Source organism: Melospiza melodia, chromosome 9 (genome assembly GCF_035770615.1).
Source record: "Melospiza melodia melodia isolate bMelMel2 chromosome 9, bMelMel2.pri, whole genome shotgun sequence".
In the NCBI taxonomy this organism is placed as follows: domain Eukaryota; kingdom Metazoa; phylum Chordata; class Aves; order Passeriformes; family Passerellidae; genus Melospiza; species Melospiza melodia.
In genome coordinates, this window is record NC_086202.1 from 33,769,567 (window position 1) to 33,795,498 (window position 25,932).

The 25,932-nt window shown below is 47.2% G+C and overlaps 1 protein-coding gene across 1 annotated transcript; it reads left to right on the forward strand.

Annotated features, from left to right (window-relative positions):
* Nucleotides 1-2,053: 2,053 nt before the first annotated feature.
* On the forward strand, nt 2,054-16,935 carry LOC134422286 (C-type lectin domain family 2 member H-like). The gene is made up of 4 exons (XM_063164275.1): nt 2,054-2,156; nt 15,922-16,137; nt 16,517-16,615; nt 16,718-16,935. The coding sequence occupies exons 2-4, from the start codon at nt 15,990-15,992 to the stop codon at nt 16,933-16,935; spliced, it is 465 nt and encodes a 154-aa protein (XP_063020345.1). The 5' UTR covers nt 2,054-2,156; nt 15,922-15,989.
* The last annotated feature ends 8,997 nt before the right edge of the window (nt 16,936-25,932 follow it).

The window sequence follows — 25,932 nt, forward strand, 5'->3', positions numbered from 1 at the left end:
GGAAAGACCACAGGACCTCAGCTCAGATGAGGCTTTTGACAGAGCCCAGAGATCTCATCCTGGAACTCTGAAAACACAGGAAAATCATGAGACAGCCCTGGGTGAAGGCACAGCAACCCTGCTGGAACAAGAGAAGGGACTAAAGGCTGAGCAGGCAGTGCAGGGAACGGCTGCAGACAGCCTGTTCAAAGAGATGCATCTGCAGCTGGAGAGCAAAACAGAGAGATCCCAAAGTGACACCATGTCTTGTGGATAGCCACACAGAGATATGTCAAAGTTTATGAAAAGCCAGTTATAAATAAGGTAATGGTGTCTTATGAATAATGCCTGTTATAAAAATGAGTGAATTCACATGATGGAACCAATCTATCAGCAGTGACTGTCTCAGGAATTGGAGACAATATTCTTCCAGCATTCCTGTATCCATACAATGAAACACTGGACAGCTTACAATGGATAACAGCCATAATGTGGAACAACCACCCACTCTCCTGTGTTATCTGTGGAAGTTAAACCAGAAGAGATCACAATCAATGATCCTGTCAGGCAGTGCAGCACTGACACCTGTGCAATCTGTGAGAGGATCAAGGGCCCAACAAACCGTATCTTCTTCTATCCAAAGGCAGGTGTTTATCAGTGTTTCATCACAGCTGTTTCAGTGGGATCTGTCTTTTCTCTTGAAGGAAATAACCACATCTTGCAATGTAAACAAACATATTTAAACAAAATTAACTTAGGTCTTAAAATTAATTGCAGTGTAATTCAGTGTCAACTCAGTACCATTCAAGGTAAACTTAAGAGAATTTAAAGTAGCATCTTTCATACTCAATAAAAATTGATCTTAAAAATGAAATAAAATATGAAATGGCTTAAAGTGAAGAAGACAGAAACCTGATCTTGTCCAAACTCAGCAACACTGAAATCTGACAGAAATCCACCTTAACATAAAAGATTAGTAAAAAATTAACTCAATGGAGTAATAAAGGTAACATTACTCAGATCTAACCTTGCTTAGTCTTAACATTGCTAAAATCATATTCAAATAAAACAGAACTGAACTAGCAATCAATATCCTTAAAAGTTCTGGGTTCTACAAAATGTAACAGTCTGATGCTATTAATACCAAAAGGCACAGAAAATGTGAAACAAGCGTGGCTGAAATAATGGCCTGATGGATTTACTGGAGGGATTAGAAAAGTGTGACAAATACCGTGACTCTATGTAATTTAACACTGAGAAAAACTCATGGCAGCCACAAATTTTAATGAATTTACTGAAACCTTTTAAAGCTCAATTCTACTAAAAGAAACAACAAAGTAGAATTTAGCAAAGTGTCCAAGAGAGCAGGAGGTTCTCGAGATTGTATTTAGTGTAATACCATGTGGTAAATGTTCTCAGCATTTCTGCTAAAGAAATTAAATTGTGTTATTCTGCACATGATAATAATGAGGCACTGCATGTACCGCTTTGTATCTTTCCAGTAACAATTCTCAGAGAAATCAGAGTTCACGAAAAACACAAGACTAACTTTAGAAAAGCATTTCAGCACATGTTTACGGCATTCTAGGGGAGGGTGAGGCTTCGGTCCCCAGGGGCAGTCAGAGCCCTTCGGCAAATGCCGGGGGTTCGCCCCGCCGCAGGGCTGGGGAGCCACGGGGGGAGTGAGTTCGGCCGGGGCCAAGCGGAGCCGCCGGGCAAAGCCGAGCCCCGGGAGCGGGGAAAGCGCCGGCGGCAGCGAGGGCAAAGCCGAGCGGGGAGAGCCGAGCTGGGACCCGCCCGGGGCTCGGGGTGAGGCGGGGCAGCCCCGCGCCTGCCGCCACCGCAGGGGGTTTGCACTGCGCTCAGCCGGGCCCAAGGGACTCGGGTTCACATCCCGCAATCCGGGCCGGCAGCGACGGGAGGCGGCGGAACGGTGACGGAACCGATCCCGAGAAGGCAGCAGGGAGCGCCGGGGCGCGGCGGGGGAGCCTCCGATCCGCGAGTGGCTGCGCTCCCGCCTCTGATTGCTCAGATCGGCCAAAATCCCTCCCACACTGACGCTGTCCGCGTAGAAGTGAGGGGGTACGAGTCGCACCCATTGTGACCGGAGGCGCAGCGGCTATCGCGCCCAGAGCCCGGCAAGGCTATAATAAAGCTGGGAAGCGGCTTCAGCTCAGGTGCGACTCGCGGTCAGTTTTGCCTCAGCTCGGGCCTCGGCGTTCTGGCGAGTTCCATGTGCCGGATTTCTCCGTGTGCCCAGGCAGGAGCCGCAGCGGCCGTGCCGGCGCTCGGTGTGCCCGGGCTCCGAGGCGCCGGGGCCGGGAACCATGCGGGGCACAATGGTAAGCAGCCCGGGGCTGCTGCTTCTTGCCCCTCGGCAGGCGGACTCCGAGCCGCAGCTGCCCCGGGCCAGCAGCAGCCGGCAGCTCCCGTTTCAGGGGCGAGGCCGCCAGGAGCCGAGCCGGGCCGGCAGTGTCGCTCTCAGGAGCGCGGGCAGCGGCAGGAGCGGCTTGGAGTGCGGCCGTCCGGGGGCAGGGGCGGCGGGGAGGAGGCTGTGGGCAGCGGCATTGCGGGGAGCGGGGCCGCGCCCAAAGGCGCCGAGGGGCCTGCGGTGCCGGCCGGCGGGGGCTCGGGGGGTGAGCTGGCGGCCCGGCCTCCCATTGTGCCCACTCTGAACAGAGATTTTTGTTCTTGGAGGCACATAATTTTATTACTCTTCTCTCCGTTTCAACTTCTTATAGGATTACAGTGACTTTAATGTTTGTTTGCTTTGCTGTGGAGTCTTTTGTTTGATATTAATTACAACTATATCTCTCCATACCTTTAAGTCTTAGAGAAAAAAGTCTTCTTTCCATAGTTTTACCACTGGGTTTTAGCTTTAAGATTAAGGCATTTCTTTATTTCTCTTGTTTGAGATTTAATTTCTTCTTTACTGTCTCAGAAGCTGTACAGATTTTAGTAGCTAAAACTTTTGCATCGCTTTTTTAAATACCTCCCGTGCAAAACCAAAACTGGTGGATGTCGTCGAGAACTGGAATACAGTTTATCTGCCTGAGCTGCAAAGGCGCGGTGGGAGGGGTCGGCCGCTGCGAATGCTGTGCGAAAACCGGGCGCTAAGGAAAAGGGACCTGTGAAAAACGCCAATCACTTGTTTTTAAAAATTTTAAAAGTGTAATAGTAATAAAATGTTTAGGACAATATGAGACAATAAAAACAAAGAGTTACGGACGTCCGGGTACCTTTTTCTGGGCATCACGAACCCAAAAAAGGACAGCCATTAACAAAGGATTAATCCTTAAGAACAATAGCCCGTTGCATATTCATACACTTCTTCCATGATGCATAAATTCCATTCAAACACAATATTCCCTCTCATCAGTGTCACCTTCTTCCTTCTAATCCTAACAGCGCCGTCGAGGTCGGAAGAAGTTCCTTTCTTCTGATAAGAAGGCAATAAATTCCCTTTCTCTGAAAGATTTAGGTGTCTTGTGGCTGCTATCTCGCTGCAACCCCTTCTTGTTAAACAAAGCATCTTACATAGCATAGTTTCTATTTTAACAATTTTTTTATAGCCTAAAACTATATTTAACACAGTACTAAAGAGAATTAATACATCATTACTTTCTAACGCAACACATATAATATTCATTTTAATATTTGCGAAAAGCCAATCATAAAATACATGCATTTTTCACAATTCCCACTCTTATTCTTTGTAAATCATTTGGCTTGAGCAATATTTTTATCTACTTGCATCTTCTGGGCTATGCTGGCAAAATAAAACCAAATTACACAAGTAAGAAATATAAGAACAGTTGTAACAAAAAAAGAAAGATCTGAATTTCTTCTAATACATTACCCCACCAGCTAGATTTTAACATTGTTGTCTAATTTTTGGACTGGTACCTGGGTTATTATATGCTTATATATTTTTCTTCTTTGATTTCTTTTGCTTTTTCTAGAATGACATTTATATGGTCATCAATTTTCAACAATCTGATATATTGAACTTTCCACAGACACCCCCTTCTTTGGCCAATAAATAGTCTAAAGCCAACCTATTCTGATACACGACAGTTTTTGTTTGGCTTTGCTGGCCAAATAAAAACTTAATATTAACTCTAATTCTTGGGAGCCTTATTTGCTATCATTTCTATAACTGCTTGGAGTCTTGTAATACGATTCAACAGATAATTTGGAGTCAATACAGAGTTAGATTGCTGTGCTGGTTATACCTTTTCATTTATTATTTGTTTTTTTTTTACCAAATCTTGAACTGTATCTTCAAGATTAAATTTAAAACAAATCTCTCTCTCTCTCTTTGGACATTCAATTCTAAATCTATTACCACTTTTTCCTAAATTTCTTGTAATCTAATAATATACTCCATTTTGCCTAGAGGTTCTTAATTTAGATGGGTTATAACAGTGGCTGTTGACATAGGTATGTGTAATAAAGGAGGAACTTTGGTTTCTTTCTATGTGATGATTTCTGTAGCATTTTTGACACGATCTTTCTGGTATCCCGAAAGGGAAAAGACAACAAATGAGTGCCAGAAACAGGAATAACAGAGGTCCAGTATGGCTTATACTCCCACCTCCCATGCCTGTGAGGTTCCAACCCACAGCAGGTCTATTTGATCTTCTCGGTGGGGAAATACAGAGGCCAATCTGGTCTTGCCCTGTATTTTCTTGTCATTTTCTCTTAACTAATTTCCAGGCAAATTGTTTTTAACACTCTTTAACCGTGGTCTCCTACTGTTCCTCAGGTATCTCTCATTCAACAGGCACTAATAATTCCCATCCACAAAACTAGTTATTACTATAACACTTTTTGCAATAAGAGCATAAATTTTGTGAACTACAATACTTATTACTCTCACAATTTAAGCATTTACTTATAACCCAGCTAGCATGTCCAGTATTGGAATGAATCAAATAAAGTTTACTAATGGAAATGGCAATTCCCCTTCTCCCCTGTACAATTCTCAGGCTAAGGTCAGAATACAAAAACAGTCTTGATCCTTCTATCTGAGGTATTCCTTCCCAAGGAGATGTTTTATTCAGGCAGTGCTCAAAACTAGTGATATAAGCGTTATCTTATTTCTTAATTCAGTGTTATTCTTTGTATATTTCTTGGATAATTTGGGTTTTCCCTGACTACTACCACTCAGATCCCACTGGAAAGTCAGTTCAGTATCACCCGGTTTAAATGTGATAGTCCATTTTTCAGGTTTCTTCACAAGTCCTTTGATTCTGCTGGCATGAAATTCACCTTCTTTCTGTGATTCTGGTTGTTGCTTCAGTAGTACCTGGAAAGGACTTCTTAATAGCATAGTAATAAAAGAAAGATAATACTGCATTAACTTTTACTATTCGCTTTCCTTCTAAACTTTCTGGGTTTAGCTAAAAGCTTTCTCTACAGCAGCCTCTTCTCCTTCAGGAAAAAAAAAAACCTTCTCGTTAATGGCAAAACAAAAGAAAAAACAAAAAAACTTCTCACTTAAGAAAAATAAACCGCTTTGTGAAGTTTGGAGAGTCATCAATCTCTGCTTTGATTTTATCTTTTAGTGCTGGCCCCCCTGCCCCTCTTTTCACAGCCCTGCTGTCAGTGCTGTTCTTGGCCTTACCCTCGGTGCTGCCCCTTGGCTGCAGGGCCGGAGCAGGGGGGAGCAGCCACGGGCATGGGGACCCTGGGGGCTGCCTTGGGTCTCTGTTGCCCTCTCTCTCTCTTCTCTCTCTCCCCTTCTCTCTCTCGGCCCACTTACCGGGCTGACGCTGCCATCCTGGACTCGGCGCCCCGACAGTCTGGGAGCCCCCCGGCAGCTCTGCCCCGGAGCCAGCCCGCTCCTGGCCGCAAACCTGTGTCCTCTGCTGCCAGCACCACCCAGGTCACCTCCATGGATCGGTCCCTGCCGCAGCCCCCGAGACCCCGCCACTCATAGGAGCGCTCAGACACCTCCCAGCCTTGACAACCCCAAACTTGGTGTCCCCAGGTGCTCCTGACATTATTTTTCTTTCTCTAGTCAAGTTATCCTCTTCTCTCTTCAAGGTGGGCCTGTTCTGCTAAACTCTTTCTGGACCCCAGTTCAGCATTGAATAAACTCTTAACAACCACGTGTTTAGACACTTTCTTGTCTTTCATGCAAAAAAATTCACACTTCTCTTCTAGCACCAAGATGTCATCACTCCCCATTCCGACATCTCAGAGTTTCTTAACTACCTCCCTACTTCAAGTTCTCTCTTTCTTCTCTTGTTACTTTTTTTTCCCTCTGATTCAACACCCCTCAGATGGTACGAGGTGAACCTAATTTACTTCCAAAGCTTACAGCTTTTTTACTGGGATTGAAGTACCTGTTATAGCTTAAATACAAACTGGCAAGCTGTGGCTTACTGGGTCTAACATCTTTGATATATAAGCTACTAGATATTTTTTACTCTTCCTCACTCCTGAATTAAAATTTTATGAGCTACTCCATTTTCTGTATTGATGTATAAACGATAAAGGTTTTTTTTAACAAGGGTAAACTTAAAGCTGGTACTTAGGCTAGTTTTAACTTAACTCTTTTAATTTAACAATATCTTCTTTGGTCCATTTCATATCATCTTCCTCTGTAGATTTTTCATACTCAAATTTTACTGCCTGTGTGTACCCCTCAATCGATAAGTCATAATAGTTCAATAATCCAAATAATTTTCTGATCTCCCTCTTTGAAGAGAGAGGGAGAAGGGATTCTTGCAATCTTCTCATGGTTGGGTTTCCAGCTACCTTTATTTATTAGGTGTCTAAGATATTTTACCTCTCGTTCTACAAATTACAATTTCCCTTTTGATACCCTTAGTCCTCTTTTCCCCGAGAAAATTCAAAAGTTATGTAGTAGCTTCTCTCACTTCAGCTTCTTCTGATAGTAGAAGATCATCCACATATTGGATAATTTGTATTCCAGGAGGAGTAGGGAAATCAGGCAGTATTGTTTCTAAAGCCTGCCCCTCCAGTAGTACTGTTTCTAAAATTTGGGGATTCTGTAAACCTCTGTGGTAATTTTGTCCATCTTAATTGCTGCTTTCTCGCAGGTTTTTTTGGATCCTCCCATTCAGAGGCAAAAATATCTCAGCTCTCCTTGGCTAGTGGGCAAACCCAAAAAGCCTCTTTAAGATGCACTGCACAAGACCACTGATGCTGGGGTGGGACTTAGAAGAGTAAAGCATTTGGTACCACTGGTTAGTGAGTCTGAGTTCTTTTATTAACATCCCTTAAATATTGTACTTGTCTATAACTCCCATTGGACTTCTTTATTGGGAGAATAGGGGTGTTATGAGGAGACATACAAGGTTCTAATGCCCCATCCTCTATTAGTCCTTCTATTACTGGCTTCAAATCTTCCCAGACGTACACGTATGGGACAATCTTCTCTCTCCATTGTAACCCTTTTGGGGTCAATATTTAATCCTACCCTATTTTCCTCCTCAGCCCAAACTTCTTTGTTGATTTTTTTTTTTCATCTACTTGGCCTAATTTCAAAACTCTAGCTGTCATTTTCCCATTTTCTGATATAACTACTATTCTTAATTGCACTTGTAAGACTCCTCCTGATAAATTGTTACCTGCCCCTGGGACCAATAACACATCTGCCATCTAAATTTTAGTTTCTTCTCTCAATTACCACATCTTTAATGACTAGAAATGTAAAACTTTCTCTTCTTGCCCCATATGCTTTCACTATATGTTTGCTCACACTATAACTTTTTGGAACATTTAACAGGAAAGTTCTCTCTGCCCCTGTGTCTATTACAAATTTCAATTCTTCTTCTTGGGGGACTCACTTTTAAAGGTATCACAGGCTCCAGATGGTATTTGTCCCCCCCCAAAAAAAATTAGAGCCTCTGACTTGATTTTTTTTAATGTGCCCATTTCTTTAAAGATTTTCAGATCTGCTGCTTACTTAGGACCATTTTCCTTTTTCTCTCAAGATTTCTTATCTATTTAGTTGGAGTTTCTTCTTTCCCCTTTAAAAGCTGTCCTTCAAAAACCTTTTGTTTTCGCATTTTGCCTTTGATATGCTGTCTCATTTTTTCCCTTGATTATGTAATTACAATAATTATTCATGTGTTTACTCCCCTCCTCATTATTTTAACCCCACTCAGGAGGTGCAGTTGGCGTTTTGTCTTCTCTGGGGGTCCCCGTGAATTATTTTTTCTTAAGCTTTTATTTCAGCTGCTCTGATTAATTGCTTTGCTTCTTGAGAAAAATATTATTTTCATCACCGACCACATCTCTTCTCAAGTATAAATGTTTGGACTTAAAAGTTGGTCTAATTGTTCAACTATGCCTATGGAATTCTCCAAATATCCCTTGTGTTTATTTCTTAAAATTTCAGACCTCTGACGAAGTCAAAGGAGCATTTACAAACTCTGATCTGTCCCCTCCTATGAGAACCTTTCGTAATGGAAATAGACCAATCTCTTTATCCCATTCTTTTTGGATTTTTATCTTCTATAGCCTTTCTCCCCTATTTTTAGGAAGAATCAGGAGAGGGCTTTCTTCTAACTGAACTTTTAGTGTTTCGATAAAGTGATTCCTTTAGAGAGTTTCCCTGAGCAGCTGGAGCTGTGGTTACCGAGGGAACGGAGCTCAGGGCAGGACGGGAGACTCGGCACAGCTCAGGGTCTGGGGGCTCCAGAGGCGGGGTCTGCAGCCGGGATGGCCCGAGGGGATCGGCACAGCTCAGGGTCTGGGTGCTCCAAAGGCGGGGTCTGCAGCCGGGATGGCCCGAGGGGATCGGCACAGCTCAGGGTCTGGGGGCTCCAGAGGCGGGGTCTGCAGCCGGGATGGCCCGAGGGGATCGGCACAGCTCAGGGTCTGGGGGCTCCAGAGGCGGGGTCTGCAGCCGGGATGGCCCGAGGGGATCGGCACAGCTCAGGGTCTGGGGGCTCCAAAGGCGGGGTCTGCAGCCGGGATGGCCCGAAGGGATCGGCACAGCTCAGGGTCTGGGTGCTCCAAAGGCGGGGTCTGCAGCCGGGATGGCCCGAGGGGATCGGCACAGCTCAGGGTCTGGGGGCTCCAAAGGCGGGGTCTGTGGCTGGGGTCGCCCGAGGGGATCGGCACAGCTCAGGGTCTGGGGGCTCCAAAGGCGGGGTCTGTGGCTGGGATGGCCCGAGGGGATCGGCCCAGCTCAGGGTCTGGTGGCTCCCAAGGCGGGGTCTGTGGCTGGGGTCGCCCGAGGGGATCGGCACAGCTCAGGGTCTGGGTGCTCCCAAGGCGGGGTCTGTGGCCGGGATGGCCCGAGGGGATCGGCACAGCTCAGGGTCTGGGTGCTCCAAAGGCGGGGTCTGTGGCTAGGATCGCCCGAGGGGATCGGCACAGCTCAGGGTCTGGGTGCTCCCAAGGCGGGGTCTGTGGCTGGGATCTCCCGAGGGCTGTTCCGGTGCCGGCCGAGCTGGAGCGGGGATCGCCCCCTCACGGCTCACGGTGGCTGATCCGGCAGAGACAAAGCCGGGACTGACCCCGGCTGCAGCGGCGGGAGCCGACAGAGCCAGGGCAGCCAGGATGGGACAGACGGGACCCCCCTCGGTGCGGTCAGCGCGGTGACCACGGTGCGCACGGCAGGACAGACCCCCAGCCCCGGCACGGCCAGCGGAGCGACCACGGGCCAGGCGGCCGGACTGGGACAGACGGACCGGGACAGACGGACCGGGACAGACGGACTGGGACTGACGGACTGGGACAGACGGACTCTGCCGGAGCCAGCACAGGGGCTGGGGCGGTGGTGCAGCTGCGAACGAGTGAGGGAACGAACGGGAATGGATGAGGTAATTTGTTCTCAGCTTTATAGTTTTCCCGTTTTGCTTTTATTGCCTTTCAAAAATGTTATTTTCTTACAGCCTCCCCCCTCCCCAGCATGTGGTATTCTCTTTTTCTTCTGGATTAATCGGTTTTTACAGATAAATCCAGAGCTTAACTTAAATCTAAAATTTTGCTTGGATGCTTTGAAATGGTTGACGAGCTAACTCACGACCTTCTCATATTGGTTTTCTCATCACCCTTTAATTTATCTTTTGGCAAATTATACATGTTTCAGGTACTTGTTTTTCTACTCTTAAAGTCTCAGTGCACCCATAATTCTTTTAATAAAATGATCACACAAAGCCTGAGTATCCCACCTGGCTTTTTGATACATGTCCTCTGCTGTTCCCTAGTAAGTGTTCTATTATCTAATTGTCTTCCATCAAGATGTTTCTATTTCCCTGATTTCTCTTGTTCGCCACCTATCTTGTTTTAATTCCCTCTCGTTTTGTTTTTTTTCTCTAAACTTGGGAATTTCCAATTTTTCTTCATTTGGAGTTAATATCAACTCTTTCAGCTCTATTTTCTGCTGCATCTTTAGCTTTTTGATCTGCCAATTATTTTTTCTTATTTCTGGGTTTTTCCCTTTTGGTTTCCTTTAATATGTATTATTACGATCTCTCTTAGATAATTTTAATGCCTCTAAAACCTCGAAAATAAGTTTCTCATGCACTAATCTTTTCCTTCTTTAATTAAGTAATCTCCCTTTTTAGATTTTTCTTAAGGCGTGTCCTACACCAAAGGCATACCTTCAATCAATATATAACTCCTTCCTTTTGTGTTAAATTTTCTAATGCTCTTTTTAAGTATATAATTCACAAGTTTCTATGTTTTTTCTCATCAACTTTTGCATACCCTGTATTTTGCAAGGAGTTGTATTTCTGTTTGTTACATAACTCCCAAAGTGCTATCTTGTGGTATTTCTGTTGGTAATTTTTTTCCTCCTGCTTTTCTTTCCTGTATCCACCTTACTGGTCTCAGTTTTCAATATTCTATCTATTCGTCCCCTGCTTCCATTTTTCACTTTTTGCTAACAACTTAAATACCACTTTTCTTTCAACTACTTACACCCAAAAATCTTTTTTTTCTCACACTGCTTTTCAATACAATCCACCTCCCTCCAAGGAGATATGGTAAGGCTTAAAATGCACAATCGACATTACCTATACTTTCCTTCGTCTACATTCACTCACTTTTATTTCTCATTCACTTTCACACATTCCTTCACACTCTCAAGACACAAAGTGGATCCTTATTGCTAGAAAACCACAGCTCCTTGTGGTCCCCTCTTTCGCTTTGGGGTTTACCTCCAGGTCTCAGTGTCACCAGGCCCCCTAGAAGGGCCCTGACTCTGGCTGCCTCTGGTGTCCGTTCCCCTGTGAGGCTGTCTGCGTGTCTTTCACACTCTTCAGCTACAGCCCCTCACACACCCAGGGAACGCTAGCTTGGTTCGCAGGTCCCTCACTCCTCTTCGGCTCAGAAACCCCCACCTGCCCAGAAACTATAGCCTGGTGTGCAGGTCACTCACTCCTCTCTCCACTGCCTCCCCCTTCCCACCTGCCTGGGAAGCTGAGGCTGACTTTGTGTGTGTGTCACTCTCACACACCACAAAACAACAATAAGGTACCTTTTACTTTCACATCACCTATTACAAGTTTAGGTGTTACTGGCCAGTCCCGGTGCTATTGGATGTCCCTCAACCCAGCTGTGTTATCCAACCCAAAATGCTCTTGGGCAATTTCTCCCTCAATCTTGCTGTGTTGTCCAACCCCAGATGCTCTTGGGTAATCTTCCTTCAGTCCTGCCATGTTGTCCAACCCCAGATGCTCTTGGGTATTTTTCCCTCAATCCAGCTGTTTTGTTCAATCCCAGATGCTCTTGGGCAATTTCCGTCCCTCAACCCAGCGGTGTGGTACAACTACAGATGCTCTTGGGCATTTAATTTGTTTTGCTGTGTTGTCCAACCCTGGATGTTCTTGGGCATTTTTATCCCTCAATCCTGCTGTGTTGTTCAACCCTGGATCTTGTTGGGCAAAAATTTTTCCCTCAATGTAGCTGTGTTGTCCAACCCTGGATACTGTTAGGCAAAATTTTCATCCCTCAGTCTAGCTGTGTTTTCCAACCCCGGATGCTGTTGGGCAAAATTTTCATCCCCCAGACAACACACTCAGGTGTGTTGTCCCACCCTGAGTGTTCTTGGGCATATCCTCACTCCGACAGAATTCTGCTCAACCCTGCTTTTGGATGCTCTTGGAATAGAAATCCCTCATCCCAGCAGGCTTTAGGGGCCCCTCTTGTTTCCTAGTGGATTGGGCTAGCAAACCTTGCTCCCTACCTCCGAGGGGTCCAACCCCTCCCTGAGACCCAGTCCCAGTCACCCCGGGGGATTCTTTCACTCTCTTATGAATCGCTTTGTCTCTTTACTGGCTGCTTTTCTCGCGAAAAGAAGAAAACACAGCATGGGAGACTCCAGCACTCACTTGGCAGGTCTGGGACAACCAGCCCGCCTCTCATTCACACACATTCATCCCCCCGTACCTGCCCCCCGAGAAATACTTACCAATCCCTTTTCCTTCCCGGGTTCTTCGTGTGCACTACTAGCCTTAGGCGGCCAATTACCACGGCTGTAGGGAGCCTTGTCGCCTTCTGTTTGTTTTATTGCCTCCTTTTGTCCACAGATCATAACCTACATCTGTCAGTCACCCCAAGGGAAACAGAGCGATGTTGCCAAATAGAGCAGGGTGCGCCTTCCTCACCCTGACTCTCCTAAAGCACCGGCAGCGAGGTGTTGGTAACCATCCTCTGCTACCAAATAGTGAAAAACGCCAATCACTTGTTTTTAAATTTTCGAAAGTTTAATATAATAAAATAATTAAAAATAATAGTAACACAATAAGAGTAATAACAATTTGGACAAACTGAAATAGGACAATATGAGACAATAAAAACAAAGAGTTACGGACGTCCGGGTACCTTTTTCTGGGCATCACGAGCCCAAAAAAGGACAGCCATTAACAAAGGATTAATCCTTAAGAACAATAGCCCGTTGCATATTCATACACTTCTTCCATGATGCATAAATTCCATTCAAACACAATATTCCCTCTCATCAGTGTCAGCTTCTTCCTTCTAATCCTAACAGCACCTCCAAGGCAGGAAGAAGTTCGTTTCTTCTGATGAGAAGGCAATAAATTCCCTTTCTCTGAAAGATTTAGGTGTCTTGTGGCTGCTATCTCGCTGCAAGCCGTTCTTGTTAAACAAAGCATCTTACATAGCATAGTTTCTATTTTAACAACTTTTATAGCCTAAAACTCTATTTAACACTGTACTTAAGAGAATTAGTACAGCATTACTTTCTAACAAAACACATATAATATTCATTTTAATATTTGTGAAAAGCCAATCATAAAATACATGCATTTTTCACAGTTTTTAAGTATTCTTAGAGATGCTACAGGTGAAAGAAGAGAACAGAAATAGGCTTGAGCACCACTGGCACAGTAATTGATATTTTACTCTCCCTCTTTTCCTTTTTAAAATATGTGTAGCTGACAAGATAACTTTTTAACTATGTGGTTTGGGAGAAACACTCTTTTTTCCCTTTCTTTGGATGAGATTTGCAAGGCCTGAGATCCTGGGCCAATGCTCCCTGCATTTTATTTATGGTTTTACAATTAAACAAGGGGCTGATAAGATTGACAAGGAAGATACAACTTAGGAGCTCACTGGGCAGCAGCCTCCAAACTCTTTGGGCGATGCCAAGAGCAGTAGGGTGTGAAGGCTGCTCTCCAGGGTGATATTAATCCATAATAACCTGCTCACTGACATCAAAGTCACTGCTTAGAAGCCACTTGTTATTTCCTGAGGTGCAGGAGCTGGAGGGTTTGACAGAGCCTGGGCAGAATGATGAAGAATATTCCTGTCAGATTTCTGCTTCTCTCGTTGTGCTAGCAAGAGGAACCCATCCTCATTAAGGGTTTTGTTCCTGTGTGACAGTGTGTAGTTTCCCCAGCTGGGTTTGCTCTCCTGACAGCTCCAGTCTCGCCTCTGCAAGAGCAGAGCACGCTGTGCCCCCAGGGCTTTGCCGCTGGCACCACTGGGAGAGATCCTGGGAACACTGGGAGGGAACTGGGAGCACAGGGAATGCCAGGAGGGAACTGGGAGGGAGAGTGGGAGCAGCGGGAGTGAGCAGGAAGGAGCACTGGCAGGGATATCAGGAGCCCTGGGAAGGAACAGCGCTCCCAGCTCCCGCCCAGTGCTCTCCCCATCCCTGCCGGGGCTTGCCAGGAAGAGGGAAACTGGCAGGGAACTGGGAGGGAACTGCTCAGCACTGTGCGAGGGGCAGCAGCCCCAGGGGTGAGCAGTGAGGAGGGGGAAGTGCCCCCAGTCCCTCCCCAGAGCCCCAAAAATGGGATTGAAATGGAGGGGGGAAAGCTTTTCTGTAATTGTGTTTCAATTAAGGGGATCCCCATTCACCTGTGATTTGAAGGGTCTCAACTGAAGGAGAACACACCTTTTTCATCATTTTGGGTGCCTCCCTTGGTAGTGCCTCCCTTGGTGGCACCTCAATTTTCCATGATTTTCATGTTGAAATGGAAGGAGAAACAATTTATGGTGCTGTTTGAATTGAGGGAAAGAGCCCCATTTTCATCATCTTCAGGTTCAAACTGAGAGCAAACACGGCTGTGCCTGGTCTGAAAGGGCTTCCCTTGAGAGGACCCTCTTGATGTGCCACTGTAAGAATTCCATCGAGCGGGATCCTCCATTTGAAGGGACCTCATTGACAAAATAGATGTCCAAAAGCCCCCAGAATGGTCTTTCTTGAGGAAACTGCATTTCCCCTCATTTTAGGAGCCTAAATTGAGGAAAAATCCCCCTTCGTTCACTTTTCATCCAAGATTGAGTTGAGGGGAGACCCTCCTTATGATTTAGGGATCTAAATCGAGAGGGAACCTCCATTCCCTCTTGATTCAAGGCTTTGAATGGCGACAAGCGGGAGGTTTCCCTTGATTTAGTTCACTAAGAAATTGAAAAAGAATGGTAAAGAGGTGTGACAGTGCTCACAGGGGTCTTTGGATGAGGGAAGAGATGAGGATTTGACTCCATATTTCACAAGGCTTGATTTATTATTTTATGATATATATTACATTAAAACTATACTAAAGTACAGAAGGAAAAGTTTAATCTCAGAAGGCTAGCTAAGCTAAGAATAGAATGGGAAAGAATGAAAACAAAGGTTTGTGGCTTGGACAGAGAGAGAGAGCCAGCTCTGCCGTGAGTGGTCACTGATTCCAAACATCCACAGAAGACCGATCACAGATCCACCTGTTGCATTCCACAGCAGCAGATAACCATCATTTATATTTTGTTTCTGAGTCCTCTTAGCTCCTCAGAAGGGAAAAAATCCTAAGAAAGGATTTTCACAAAAAGATATCTACAACAAAGACGAGCTGGCGTTGCCAGATTGGCACTCAATTTATGACTGACAGGCACCGAGCGCCGAGAGCGACAGAGCGCTTTTGCTGGCACTGGACACCTGGCCCAGCCCACGAGTCCCTGCGAGAATTCACTGTTGAGAGCCCCAGGAGCACCTTGCCCGGGGCTGCTCTCCTTCTGCGGCCTCAGTGGCCTGGGCCACCTCTGTCCTAGCAGGGCTTCTGTCGGGACAGGAGCCTCGGTGCTCCCGCGGCGCGCCACACGCTTTGCTGCCCCGCTCGCTCGCTCCTTTCCCTGCTGCTGCTGGCGGCGCTCCGAATCGCTGCCGTCTGCCCCTGAGGCGAAGCCCCGCTCGCAGCGAGCTCTGCCGGGCCGCGGCACCAGCGGCAGTGCCCGCGAAGCCCGAACCGGTGGGTGTGCCGGCACCGGGGCGGCGAGCGTGTCATTCCGTTTGTCCCATTGCGGAGCGGCGGCGGTGTCCATAGCCCGGCGAGGCGGCGGCGGAGCTCGGAGGCGGCTCCAGCCCAGCTCGGGGCTGCGCTTGTCTCCGCAGCTGCTGCCGCACCTCTGGGCAGCGGCGACAGCGCAGCCACAGCTGCCACCGCCCTCCTGAGCCCCCGCACGGCCGCCACCAGCAATGACCTCTCATCGTGTCCCTTTCAGGGTGCCATCACCGCAGCTGCAAAGCTGTTCCCGATGCCGAGCTCCCAAAGGATCTGCCCGCACTCCTGATGTCTCGGGAGCAAGGTGCTGTTTATTCCACACAGAGAGGTGCCAGCTGTGAGCAGGAGGAGAGTGAACTCTGCACCATTCATCAGGTGGTGAATGAACCTCTGGAGATCAGATCAGCAACAAGAAATACACTCAGAAGATTCCTGGGTGAGTACTGGGCCACCCCTGTGGCCTCTAGGCAGGGGCCCGTGTCCCCTCCCAAGGCCAGGGCTGGCAGGTGTGTGGCTGTTTCCCGATGTCTGGAAGAGGCCTCGTGCTCTGCTGGGCCCCACCCGTGGCTGGAAGCAAGAGCCCCAGCTGCCCCCAAGGCTGTGCAGTTCCCCTGCTGCAGCCTGTGCCCACAGCTGTGTCCCTGCCTGTGCCCACAGCTGTGTCCCTGCCTGTGGCCAGGCTCTTGGCTCTCTGGCTGCCAGCTGAGGGAGGCCCACACTGCCTCAGGGCTCCCTGCTCTGCTCCCTGGCCGTGGGCTGAGCAGATTGCAGGGCCGACTCTGCTTCTAGCAGCCAGCAGCTCTTTCCTGCTCCAGGTGAACGGTTCAGGTGCCATCCCGTGGGCACGGCGGTGCTGATTCTGCTGCTCCTGGTGCTGGTGCTGGCTTTGGGGGCGGCCTTGGCTGTGCAGTCAGGTAAGGGAGGGGCAGCAGCCTGGGCCCAGCCCCTCGGGGCAGAGCGGGCTCCCTGCTCCCTGCACAGGGGAATCCTCACACCTTCTCCTCTTCCCCGTGCAGCAGCACAGGTTCCAGTTACACCTGCAACCTCACAGTGTGTTCTGGGCTGTCCCTTTGAGTGGGTTGGGCACAAGGGGATCTGCTACTACTTCTCACGGGATTACAGCACGTGGGAGCAGGGTCAGGAACGGTGCTCCGAGCTCAATGCCTCCCTGGCCATTGCCCAGGATGAGGAGGCCATGGTGAGTGAGGGGCTGCGGGCGCTGTGGGGTGGCTGAGGGCAGCCTGGGGGCGCTCCTGGGCCGGGCTCGGTGCTCGCAGTGCTGGGGCTGCAGCCCTGGGCCGGGGCCTTGCAGGGAAGGAGCTCCGGCGTGCGGGGGCAGCCCCGGGCACGTGTCCCCCCGAGGGGCCGGGGCAGCTCCCACTCCTCTCTCCTGGGCAGGATTTGCTCTTCCGCCTCCGCGGGAAAGGCGATTTCTGGCTTGGGCTGCGCACACGGGGCGAGCGCCTGCACTGGGGGGACGGCAGCAGCTACAGCTCCCGGTGAGTGCCGGGGAGCCGGGCAGGGCCTGGGGGCACAGGGGCACAAGGGCTTCCCCTGGCAGCCAGCGCTGCCTCTGCTCTTCCCTGCAGGGTTCCTGTGTTTGGCAGTTCCCAGTGTGTGTACCTGTCTGACGAGAGATTTAAGAGTGAGAACTGCTCCAGTGAGCGGCCATATGTCTGCAGCAAGGCCCAATCTCCCCTGTAACAGGGGCTGCACAAAGGACCTTCTCAGCGCTGGGCAGTGCCAGCTTCACCTCTGAGCCCAGCACAGCGCTGTCCTTCCTTAGCTGCGCCCTGTGCCTTGCACTTCCTCTCAGGGTCACCTCAGTGCCTCTTCATCCCCAGTGCCAGCGCTGGGCTGGGGCTGCAAAGGAAAAGTCTCTGCAATCCATCCTGCCACCAATGCTGCCTGCAGGGAGTGCATTGCCCTCATTATATGTGAGAAACGTGTCTCAGTATTTACACTTATAATAAAAGTTTATTACGGGTTAAAATCTTACCCTTGGATGCTTGGCTATTCACACACAGTTAACTTAAACTGCGTTTTCCATATTTTAGAGCTACATGCATATTTATACAATTTTTTCAGAATTCAGACATAACTTTGAATTTACACGTTGTTTTTTTTGTTTTTAACTTTTGACTTGTGTTGCAGTGTGTTACAATTTCCTGTTTTAGCCATCCCAGTCCTTTCCGAGGTGTGGCAATATCTTCTCCCTTCCCCTCCCCTTGCCTCCTGGTAAGTGCTGTATGTCAAGCTCAAACTTCCAGGAAGGGCGTTGTGTGATTGGCAGAAGTTCAAAAGATGTTTCTCAGCCCTGTGGTCATTGGCCTGTCTAAGTGTCATTGTCCCCTGAGACTCCCCCCTTCCCACCTGGTTGGTGGCACACCTATCCCTTCCCTCCCCCTTCTCCCCGAGCTTAAAAGGACACTGAGACCATGCAGTCGGCATTCTGTTGTAGCTGTTACAAGATTCAGAGATCTGTTACCATGGAATAAAACTCTGGATTATACCCTACGACAGAATCCATCTCCTTTTCCTCTTCACCTTGCACCAGAGGTAATACTGAGTTCCTGCTCGCCTGGACTTGTTCTAAGTGTCTATCTGCAACATCCAGCCAGCCAAAGGTGTCTCTGAGGTGAAACACCACAGCTGCCGCCTTTGGTCCAGCAGCAAGGGCCAGACAAGCCCAGGCACGTTCCATCTGGTAATATTGGGATCATATTCCAATGTTTTGGCGCCCAACGTGCGGCTGATCAACTCTGCAGCCCTGAGAAGCTTCTCAGAATCTCAGAACTTGGGAAGACTTTAAGGCAGCTGAGCATCCACTGGAAGGGCTTTGGCTGCATGGCTCTCCAGAGAGACTTTGGGACTGACCCCACAAGAAGTCTTGCGGAACGCTCTGTGCCTGTGCAAAATGCAACTCCTTTCTGGTGAGTAATTTTTTGGAGGAGAATAGGGGAGCCCCTCCTGCCCATGGGGTCCTATTCCGGTGAGGAGAACAGCCTGCCTGACCTTGCTACCATATTCTAATAGATTTGTCTTCAGGCCATCTTGTACTCTAAAGTAATAGATTTAATTTTTTTCTTGTGGTTCTATCTTATTGTATTTTCACTCCCTGATAATGAGGGTCCGTAAAGTCTTTTTTTTCCATGTTCTGGTTTTTATTTCTGTTGAACTTGTCTTTCTGATAAGAAAGTCCCTGAATGTGGGAAATCAATTATTTTACACCATTTTCTGAGTTAGTTACATTGTTGTAATGTGTTTTTCACTTTGTAATACTTTGAAGTAGTTTTGTTTTGTATCCCCGTATTTTTCCCGAATGGTTTATCCCAGATGGTACCCACCTCCCTTTACCTGTTTAATCCCTCTCCCTGGCTGAGATCATCCCCAAACCCCCACCCTGGCTCTCTGTCAGTCACTCAGCATCCCACCCCCTCCATCTAGAAGCTTTGGTCCAGGTTGTTGAGTGATCAGCCAGAGGCCAGGTGTCAGCCCCCCAAGCCTTGCCCCATACGCTGTCCTAAATGTCCATGCCCCAGTGCCCATCCCTTAGGGTCACTTATTTGTCAGTAAATGTTATCTACTTTCAGTTTCCACCTCCCTTTAAATGTAACCTTGGCCCCTCTCCTGGGGCTCTCAGCAGGAGCCCCTGAGGTGCAGGAGCTCCCCAGAGCCCCAGAATAAAACCTTGGATTAACCCCTGCTAAGAGTCAGCCCTTTATCTTCTCCCGATGTCTCTGGTGTCTCCTCTGCTGCAAAGGTGACCAGCCTAGCTGCCCTCAGTACCCTCGGGTGTCTCCCCACTGTCAGCCAGGTCAGGGCTGCCCCCGCGGTGTCTGGGACTGGGGACTGGCCGAGGGTTCCTGAGGGGCTCCCAGAGGGACAGAGACATTACATGAAACAAGAATTTCAACATTTCAGTCTCTATGATGCTATGGTCTAAGATAGTATCTATTACACCACTATTTATAAAAGCTATAGAGTGCATACATAAACTGACAGATCATACTGCATCAAAAGCAATAATTACAAATTGCACTATATCAGGATTTTTGTGATGCATAATAACTTGCAAAACAAATGTGAATACATAAATGCAGAAGCCAATGCCCATATTTGTCATAAATAACATTATACAACAAGCTCAAGTAGGAAATCCAAATTACCCTGGGCTCCTGGAAATCATCACAAACTGGCCTGAAGGTGAGAATTTTGGATTTTCCTTGGAAGATGTGAGAAACGACCCTCACTTTTAAAATCTTAAAATTTTTTTAACCTTAAAAAAATACAAGAGACTGAATAAGGAAAAATTACAGCTCTGGGGAGGGTCTCTGTGACTGTCAGCCACATGCTCATTTACAGAATGGATGCTCTGCCTTTTATACCCTCAGCCCCTCCCAAAGTTTTGTCAGTCAACTCCTTCTCTGCTCTCCACAGGTGGAGATCACTTCCTCACACCTTGACTGGAGCTCAGGTGTTGGCCTGTGGCCCCTCCTGGTAATGAGCCAGCCTGCCCCAAATGCCTTGGGAACTGAGGGGGAGGGAAAGGGGAATAGGGGAGGACACATTACAGTAACAGCACTATTCGTCTACAAAACTTCTCCTCACATACCTGTAATAGCTGCCTCTCAATTGTGAGAGCCAACCATCACAACATTCATCTATAAATAAAACCCCGCTTTTCTTTTCTTATGCGTCATTTGTCTCAAAAAAATAGCTCTAATTTTTTATTCTGATAAACTGCTCTTACTTCTGAAAAAAAAATTTAATGAATCATACTAGCATCTGTTGATGTGGGTGAGGACAGTGGGAACAGAAGGCAAAATCTCATTTTTTTTTCAGCCACACCTATTTGGAATGGACAAAATGGGATCACTGAGGTCTGGTTTGGCTTTCTTACCCCCATCTACCGTGCCCATGGGGTTGCTACTCATAGCAGGTGTATCTTAATGGTGAGTACAGAGGCCTATTCAGTCTTGCCTTCTAGTTCCTGCTGTATTAAAAGACAGCTGAGCAATGACAGAGGTCTGGGGTGCCTTTCTTGCCCCCACCTTACCGTGTCTATGGGGTTTCTGCCCACAGCAGGGCTATGGAATCTTCTTGGTGGTGAGCACAGGGGCCAACCTGGTCTTGCCCTCTATTTCGTGTTTCACTCTACTTGTTGGTCCTTAAGGAAACTGCCCCAATACCTCTGATGGCTCCCTGTGTAGTTCCCCTCAACAGATGCTTGTGATTCTCATCTATTAAAATGGGACAATTGCATCAATAAATGATAAAGTTCAAACTCCCTGCTCAAAGTATTAGTTAAACAATCTTCAAGCTGGTGGCAGCTTGACTCCACTTTTCAGATGTCTTCAATCTTCCTTGGTTCTCTCTCACCTGCTCTGCATGTTGCAATCTATTCTTTGGGTTCTCTCACCGCCTTTAATTCTGTTGCTGTGAGTCCCTCTCGCTCTGGGGCTGGCACAGCCCATTCAGCTCTCAGGTAGAAGGATCCTTCCAAGCCAAAAGGATTTCTGAAGCAGTCCCAGCCTGCAGCCCCTGGGTGCCTTCAGGCCATCCATCCAAAAGGAAAAGTGACTTCTGGACCCTGAGAGAGCCCAGTGATCTGCTGGCAGCAGAAATCAGGAATGGAGAAGGTGATTCCACCTCTGCTGGGTGCTGCTCCTCCCCATTAGAGAGGAGGGGATCAAGCACATTCCATCAGCCTTTGCTTCCTCAGGGCATGAAATCCCTGAGGAGACAAGGCCACCTCAGTGTTGTATTCATATTGTTGTCTAATTATATTTCCAGAGCCTCATACCTTCTTGGTGGTTTTCTCATGGCAGATCTTCACAGCAGTGGTGTTGTTGCTTCTCGGTCAGAGCTCCTCTCCCAGGCTCTCCCTGACCACCCCGCCCCCTTTTATCTCAGCTACCTCCATGGGCTACAGCTGCTGCCCAATCAAGGACATCACAGCTGCAGCCCATTTACAATAACTAGAATCAGGGCAGGGTCACTAATACAATAGAAAGATCTTTCACTGCCGTACATATGTTTACAATACATAAGTTAACTCAGGCCCCCACATTTCCCCCTTTTCTTTTAGCATCTTTACAATTACAATATACATATCTGTCCCAGCTCTCAGGCTGCCACAGCTCTCAGCTGTCTTTTCTTCTGTCCCAGCTCTCTGGCTGCCACAGCTCTCGGCTGTCTTTTCTTCTAGAGTCCCAGCTCTCAGGCTGCCACAGCTCTCGGCTGTCTTTTCTTCTAGAGTCCCAGCTCTCAGGCTGCCACAGCTCTCGGCTGTCTTTTCTTCTAGAGTCCCAGCTCTCAGGCTGCCACAGCTCTCGGCTGTCTTTAAACACACACACAAATCCCTAGATGTTCCCAGGCTCTTCTCCTCAAAGGCCATAGTCTTACAGCTCTCTGAAAAGCCATAATCTTATAGCTTTCTGCTGTTACAGCTCCTTGATTTAAAGGCCTTACTATATTCTAGAGTCCCAGCTCTCAGGCTGCCACAGCTCTCAGCTGTCTAGTCCCAGCTCTCAGGCTGCCACAGCTCTCAGCTGTCTTTTCTTCTAGAGTCCCAGCCCTCAGGCTGCCACAGCTCTCGGCTGTCCTATCTTCTGTCCCAGCTCTCTGGCTGCCACAGCTCTCGGCTGTCCGGGGGATTCCATACCTTCATTCGATGTTCGTTGTGGCTGCAGATCTTTATCACATCGGGGTCACCAGATGTTGTATTCATATTGTTGTCTAATTATATTTCCTGAGTCTCATACCTTCTTGGTGGTTTTCTCATGGCAGATCTTCACAGCAGTGGCGTTGTTGCTTCTCGGTCAGGGCTCCTCTCCCAGGCTCTCCCTGACCACCCCGCCCCCTTTTATCTCAGCTACCTCCATGGGCTACAGCTGCTGCCCAATCAAGGACATCACAGCTGCAGCCCATTTACAATAACTAGAATCAGGGCAGGGTCACTAATACAATACAAAGATCTTTCACTGCCATACATATATTTACAATACATAAGTTAACTCAGGCCCCTACACCTCAGGGCATCAGATCCCACCTGAGAGAAGGAAATGCTAAAAACCTCACCATGGTCTCAGCCACTAAAATGAGGAACTTTTCTTGTGGGTTCCCAATACCATTTCCAACAAAGCCCAGCTGGTGCTGAAAATTGCATTCACATTCAGGGGGCAAAACCAATAAGGAATCACAGACATCTGAGGTAAAATGAAGGTCCCATAAAAGTAAAATTTCTCTTTGTTTTTAATAGAGGCAGATTTTCATCTTTTAAGCCCAAATCTTCTCTGACACACAAAGGGGCATAAAATACAGAAACACTTTAGGTCCAACTTGAAATATTTGTTTTTTGGCAGTTCTATTTGTACATGAAGTGTGGCTGGATGAACACTACTGAAGCACACAAATACTAAGACTACTACTGCGAACTGCAGAAATTACTGAAAAGTCTCTTCTACTGGCAGCAAGAGTAAACATGCCTAAAGGTTTCCTTGTCTGGAGAGTAGCTAAAATGAATGATTCCAACATCAAAATCAACTGGAAAAAATTATTTCCGGTAAAGAGTTAAAGAAATGAACACCGTGTTACAGATATATATTATAGTATTGGATTTTTACATATATTGAAATGGATTCTATAAGTGTGGTATTAAAGTGACTTTGCTATAAGTGTATAGTTTCTATTTCTGTTGCAAGCTAAAACTTAGAAATAGCTGATCTAGACATGCTTGTGTTAAAATGCCTGCTTGGTTGAGATAATATCCAAGGAATATATGATGCCAACTATCAACACTCATCTTCTGAAGGCAGTGTGGACCCCAGCTCAAGAATTGAAGGTGATGATAAAATGGACTAAAACCACAACCAAGAAATGTGCATGCTCTAAAAAGCAGGACCCGAGGAAGAGCCATGCAAAACAGTTCTTGGGGCATGTAAACTAGTTTGGGAAAAAATTTACATATACACCAGGCTGATGCAATAGAAATGCTATATAATTTGTGTTTCCAAACTGGCAGGTGTGCTCCACGCTGAGGGCCAAGACACACCTGCCTGTAACCTCTGCTTTGTTGTCTGTGTCTCCTATTAAACTCCTTTATTAAACTTTTATATTTTACCAGGAGAGGGAACAGTGTTTTTTCCCACTGTATTTCAGGTATTTGCTCAGTTGCATTTTCAAGATGGTTCACACAAACTAAATAAGGGCAAGAGAGTATTACAGTGAGTAACAGTCTGACATGGGAAGAATTTGGGGAAGTGATAAAAATGGTTTCTGTCTAACCAACCGTCTGTTGAACCACTAAAAACGGAACATGCCTGTGTGGAGGACACTGATAAAGACCAAAGGAACCCGTGAATTTCCCCTTCCCCGTCTGTCCGGGAGTGAGGTACCACAACCGGGCGGGCGCTGCCACGGGGCCCGGGCTGGGCCCCTTCCCCATCCCAGCCCCGCTGCCGGGCAGGGAGAGGGGGATGCTGCGGGCCGGATGGAGCCGGCCTTGCTCTCATCTCACTGCTTGTTACAGCCCCAGCCCGGCCCAGCCGAGCCCCGGGAGCAGCCCCAGGCCAGCATCGGGATTTTATCCCAGAGAAACGACTGCAGCCATCGGGCAGGGCAAGGAGAAGCCGCCCCTGTCCCACCCAGCCCAGCCCCGAGCGCTGCTGCTGCTGCTGGTGCTGCTGCTGGTGCTGCTGCTGCTGCTGGTGCTGCTGGTGCTGGTGCTGGTGCTGCTGGTGCTGGTGCTGCTGGTGCTGCTGCTGCTGGTGCTGCTGCTGGTGCTGGTGCTGCTGGTGCTGGTGCTGCTGCTGCTGCTGAGCTCCGACCGGGCTGATCAGATCGGAGCCGCTCCCCAGCCGCAGCTCCGGGTCTGGAACGGGGTCAGGGCAAACATCTGCAGGCTCCAAGCAGCACACAAACCCTTTCAGTGCTTCAGTCCTCCCTCGAGTGAGAGAGACGAACAAGATACAAACACGTAAAAGAACAACATGAAAACATCATGGTCAGTGAGGGGGAAGTCCGAAATTGGAGGGACGAGGAGATGCTTTGATTTTAAAGCTGAAATCCCCTTATAAGCTATGGAGATAAGACAATTTTTCCTATAATGCATAAAACTCTGGGGAGATGGAGGGTTCAAATTGATATCCAACAAAGGCCTCCACACTAAAGTAAGCAGATGTTAAAATAGCTGTAATCCCATGAGAAGTTTGAACAGAGGAAGAGACAAGAGTAATCCCATACTGCCAGGAGAAAATCTCTGTTCCCAGGGAAGAAAATTATTTTGGAGATAAATAATAATCACTTTTGCCTTTAACCAGCTCATATTTAAAACAATACCCCATAAGTCATCATGACCCATAAACAAGCTGTAGGAAGGATGTAGAAAATTACAGAAGCTTCATGATAAATTTCACCCGTGCGGCTGCTATTTCTGACCAAATTAGGAAGCAGGACAAAACTCTTTCCTCTTGTGGAGAAGTGTCCATAACACTAACAAGAGGGACTTCTCTCTCTAAAGGAAGAAAGATTTTTTAGAGGTTGTAAACTAACTGGAAATTTCTGGTTTTGTTTCTTTACTTTGTCAGTGGAGAAAAAAAAGTTGTGGGAGGAGTAGAGGTTTTAGAAGTTTTCTGAAGGGTTTGCTTTAATTCTTGCTAATTTTTTCCTTTTAGTTACTATTAATAAAATTTTCTTTATACCTTTTGAAGTTTTAAGTGTGCTTTCACTTTTTTCTAATCCTATCTCACAGCAGCAGGAAATGAGTGCACTAGTGATAGATCAGCAGGAAATGAGTGCACTAGTGATTGATCAGCACCAAAACCACCTCACAGTGCACTGTAAGACTCGGCTTTTTCAGAGAGAGGAGGGAGGAGCAAAGTTTAGCAAAGCTTTGCCAACTTTTTGTCCTCTCACAGAGAATAAAACAAAAGTGACTACACTCTTATGAATGAGGTCCCTATATGTCTAATTTAATAAACCACAAAATTAGAACTTAGCACCAATTTCAATTGAGCAGCAATTTTATTTAAAATAATACAATCAAATATAATCAAGCAGATATAAAATAATTTGGCAGTGATTTGGATAAAGCATAAGCAAAACTGATTGACTGGGGTATGGGGAGGGTTTCTCTCACCCTGCCTCACATACAAAAGGCAAAAGGATCCAAACACAACTTATATACTGTATGCTAACACCTACTCATCAATCTTTTCCTGCAAATGTA

Bases quoted from the DNA above. Each gene is read 5' to 3' on its own strand.
- LOC134422286 (XM_063164275.1), top strand. From the start codon at position 15,990: ATGTCTCGGGAGCAAGGTGCTGTTTATTCCACACAGAGAGGTGCCAGC. The intron at 16,138-16,516 runs GTGAGTACTGGG...TTCCTGCTCCAG, and splicing joins TACACTCAGAAGATTCCTGG to GTGAACGGTTCAGGTGCCAT. The intron at 16,616-16,717 runs GTAAGGGAGGGG...TTCCCCGTGCAG, and splicing joins GGCCTTGGCTGTGCAGTCAG to CAGCACAGGTTCCAGTTACA.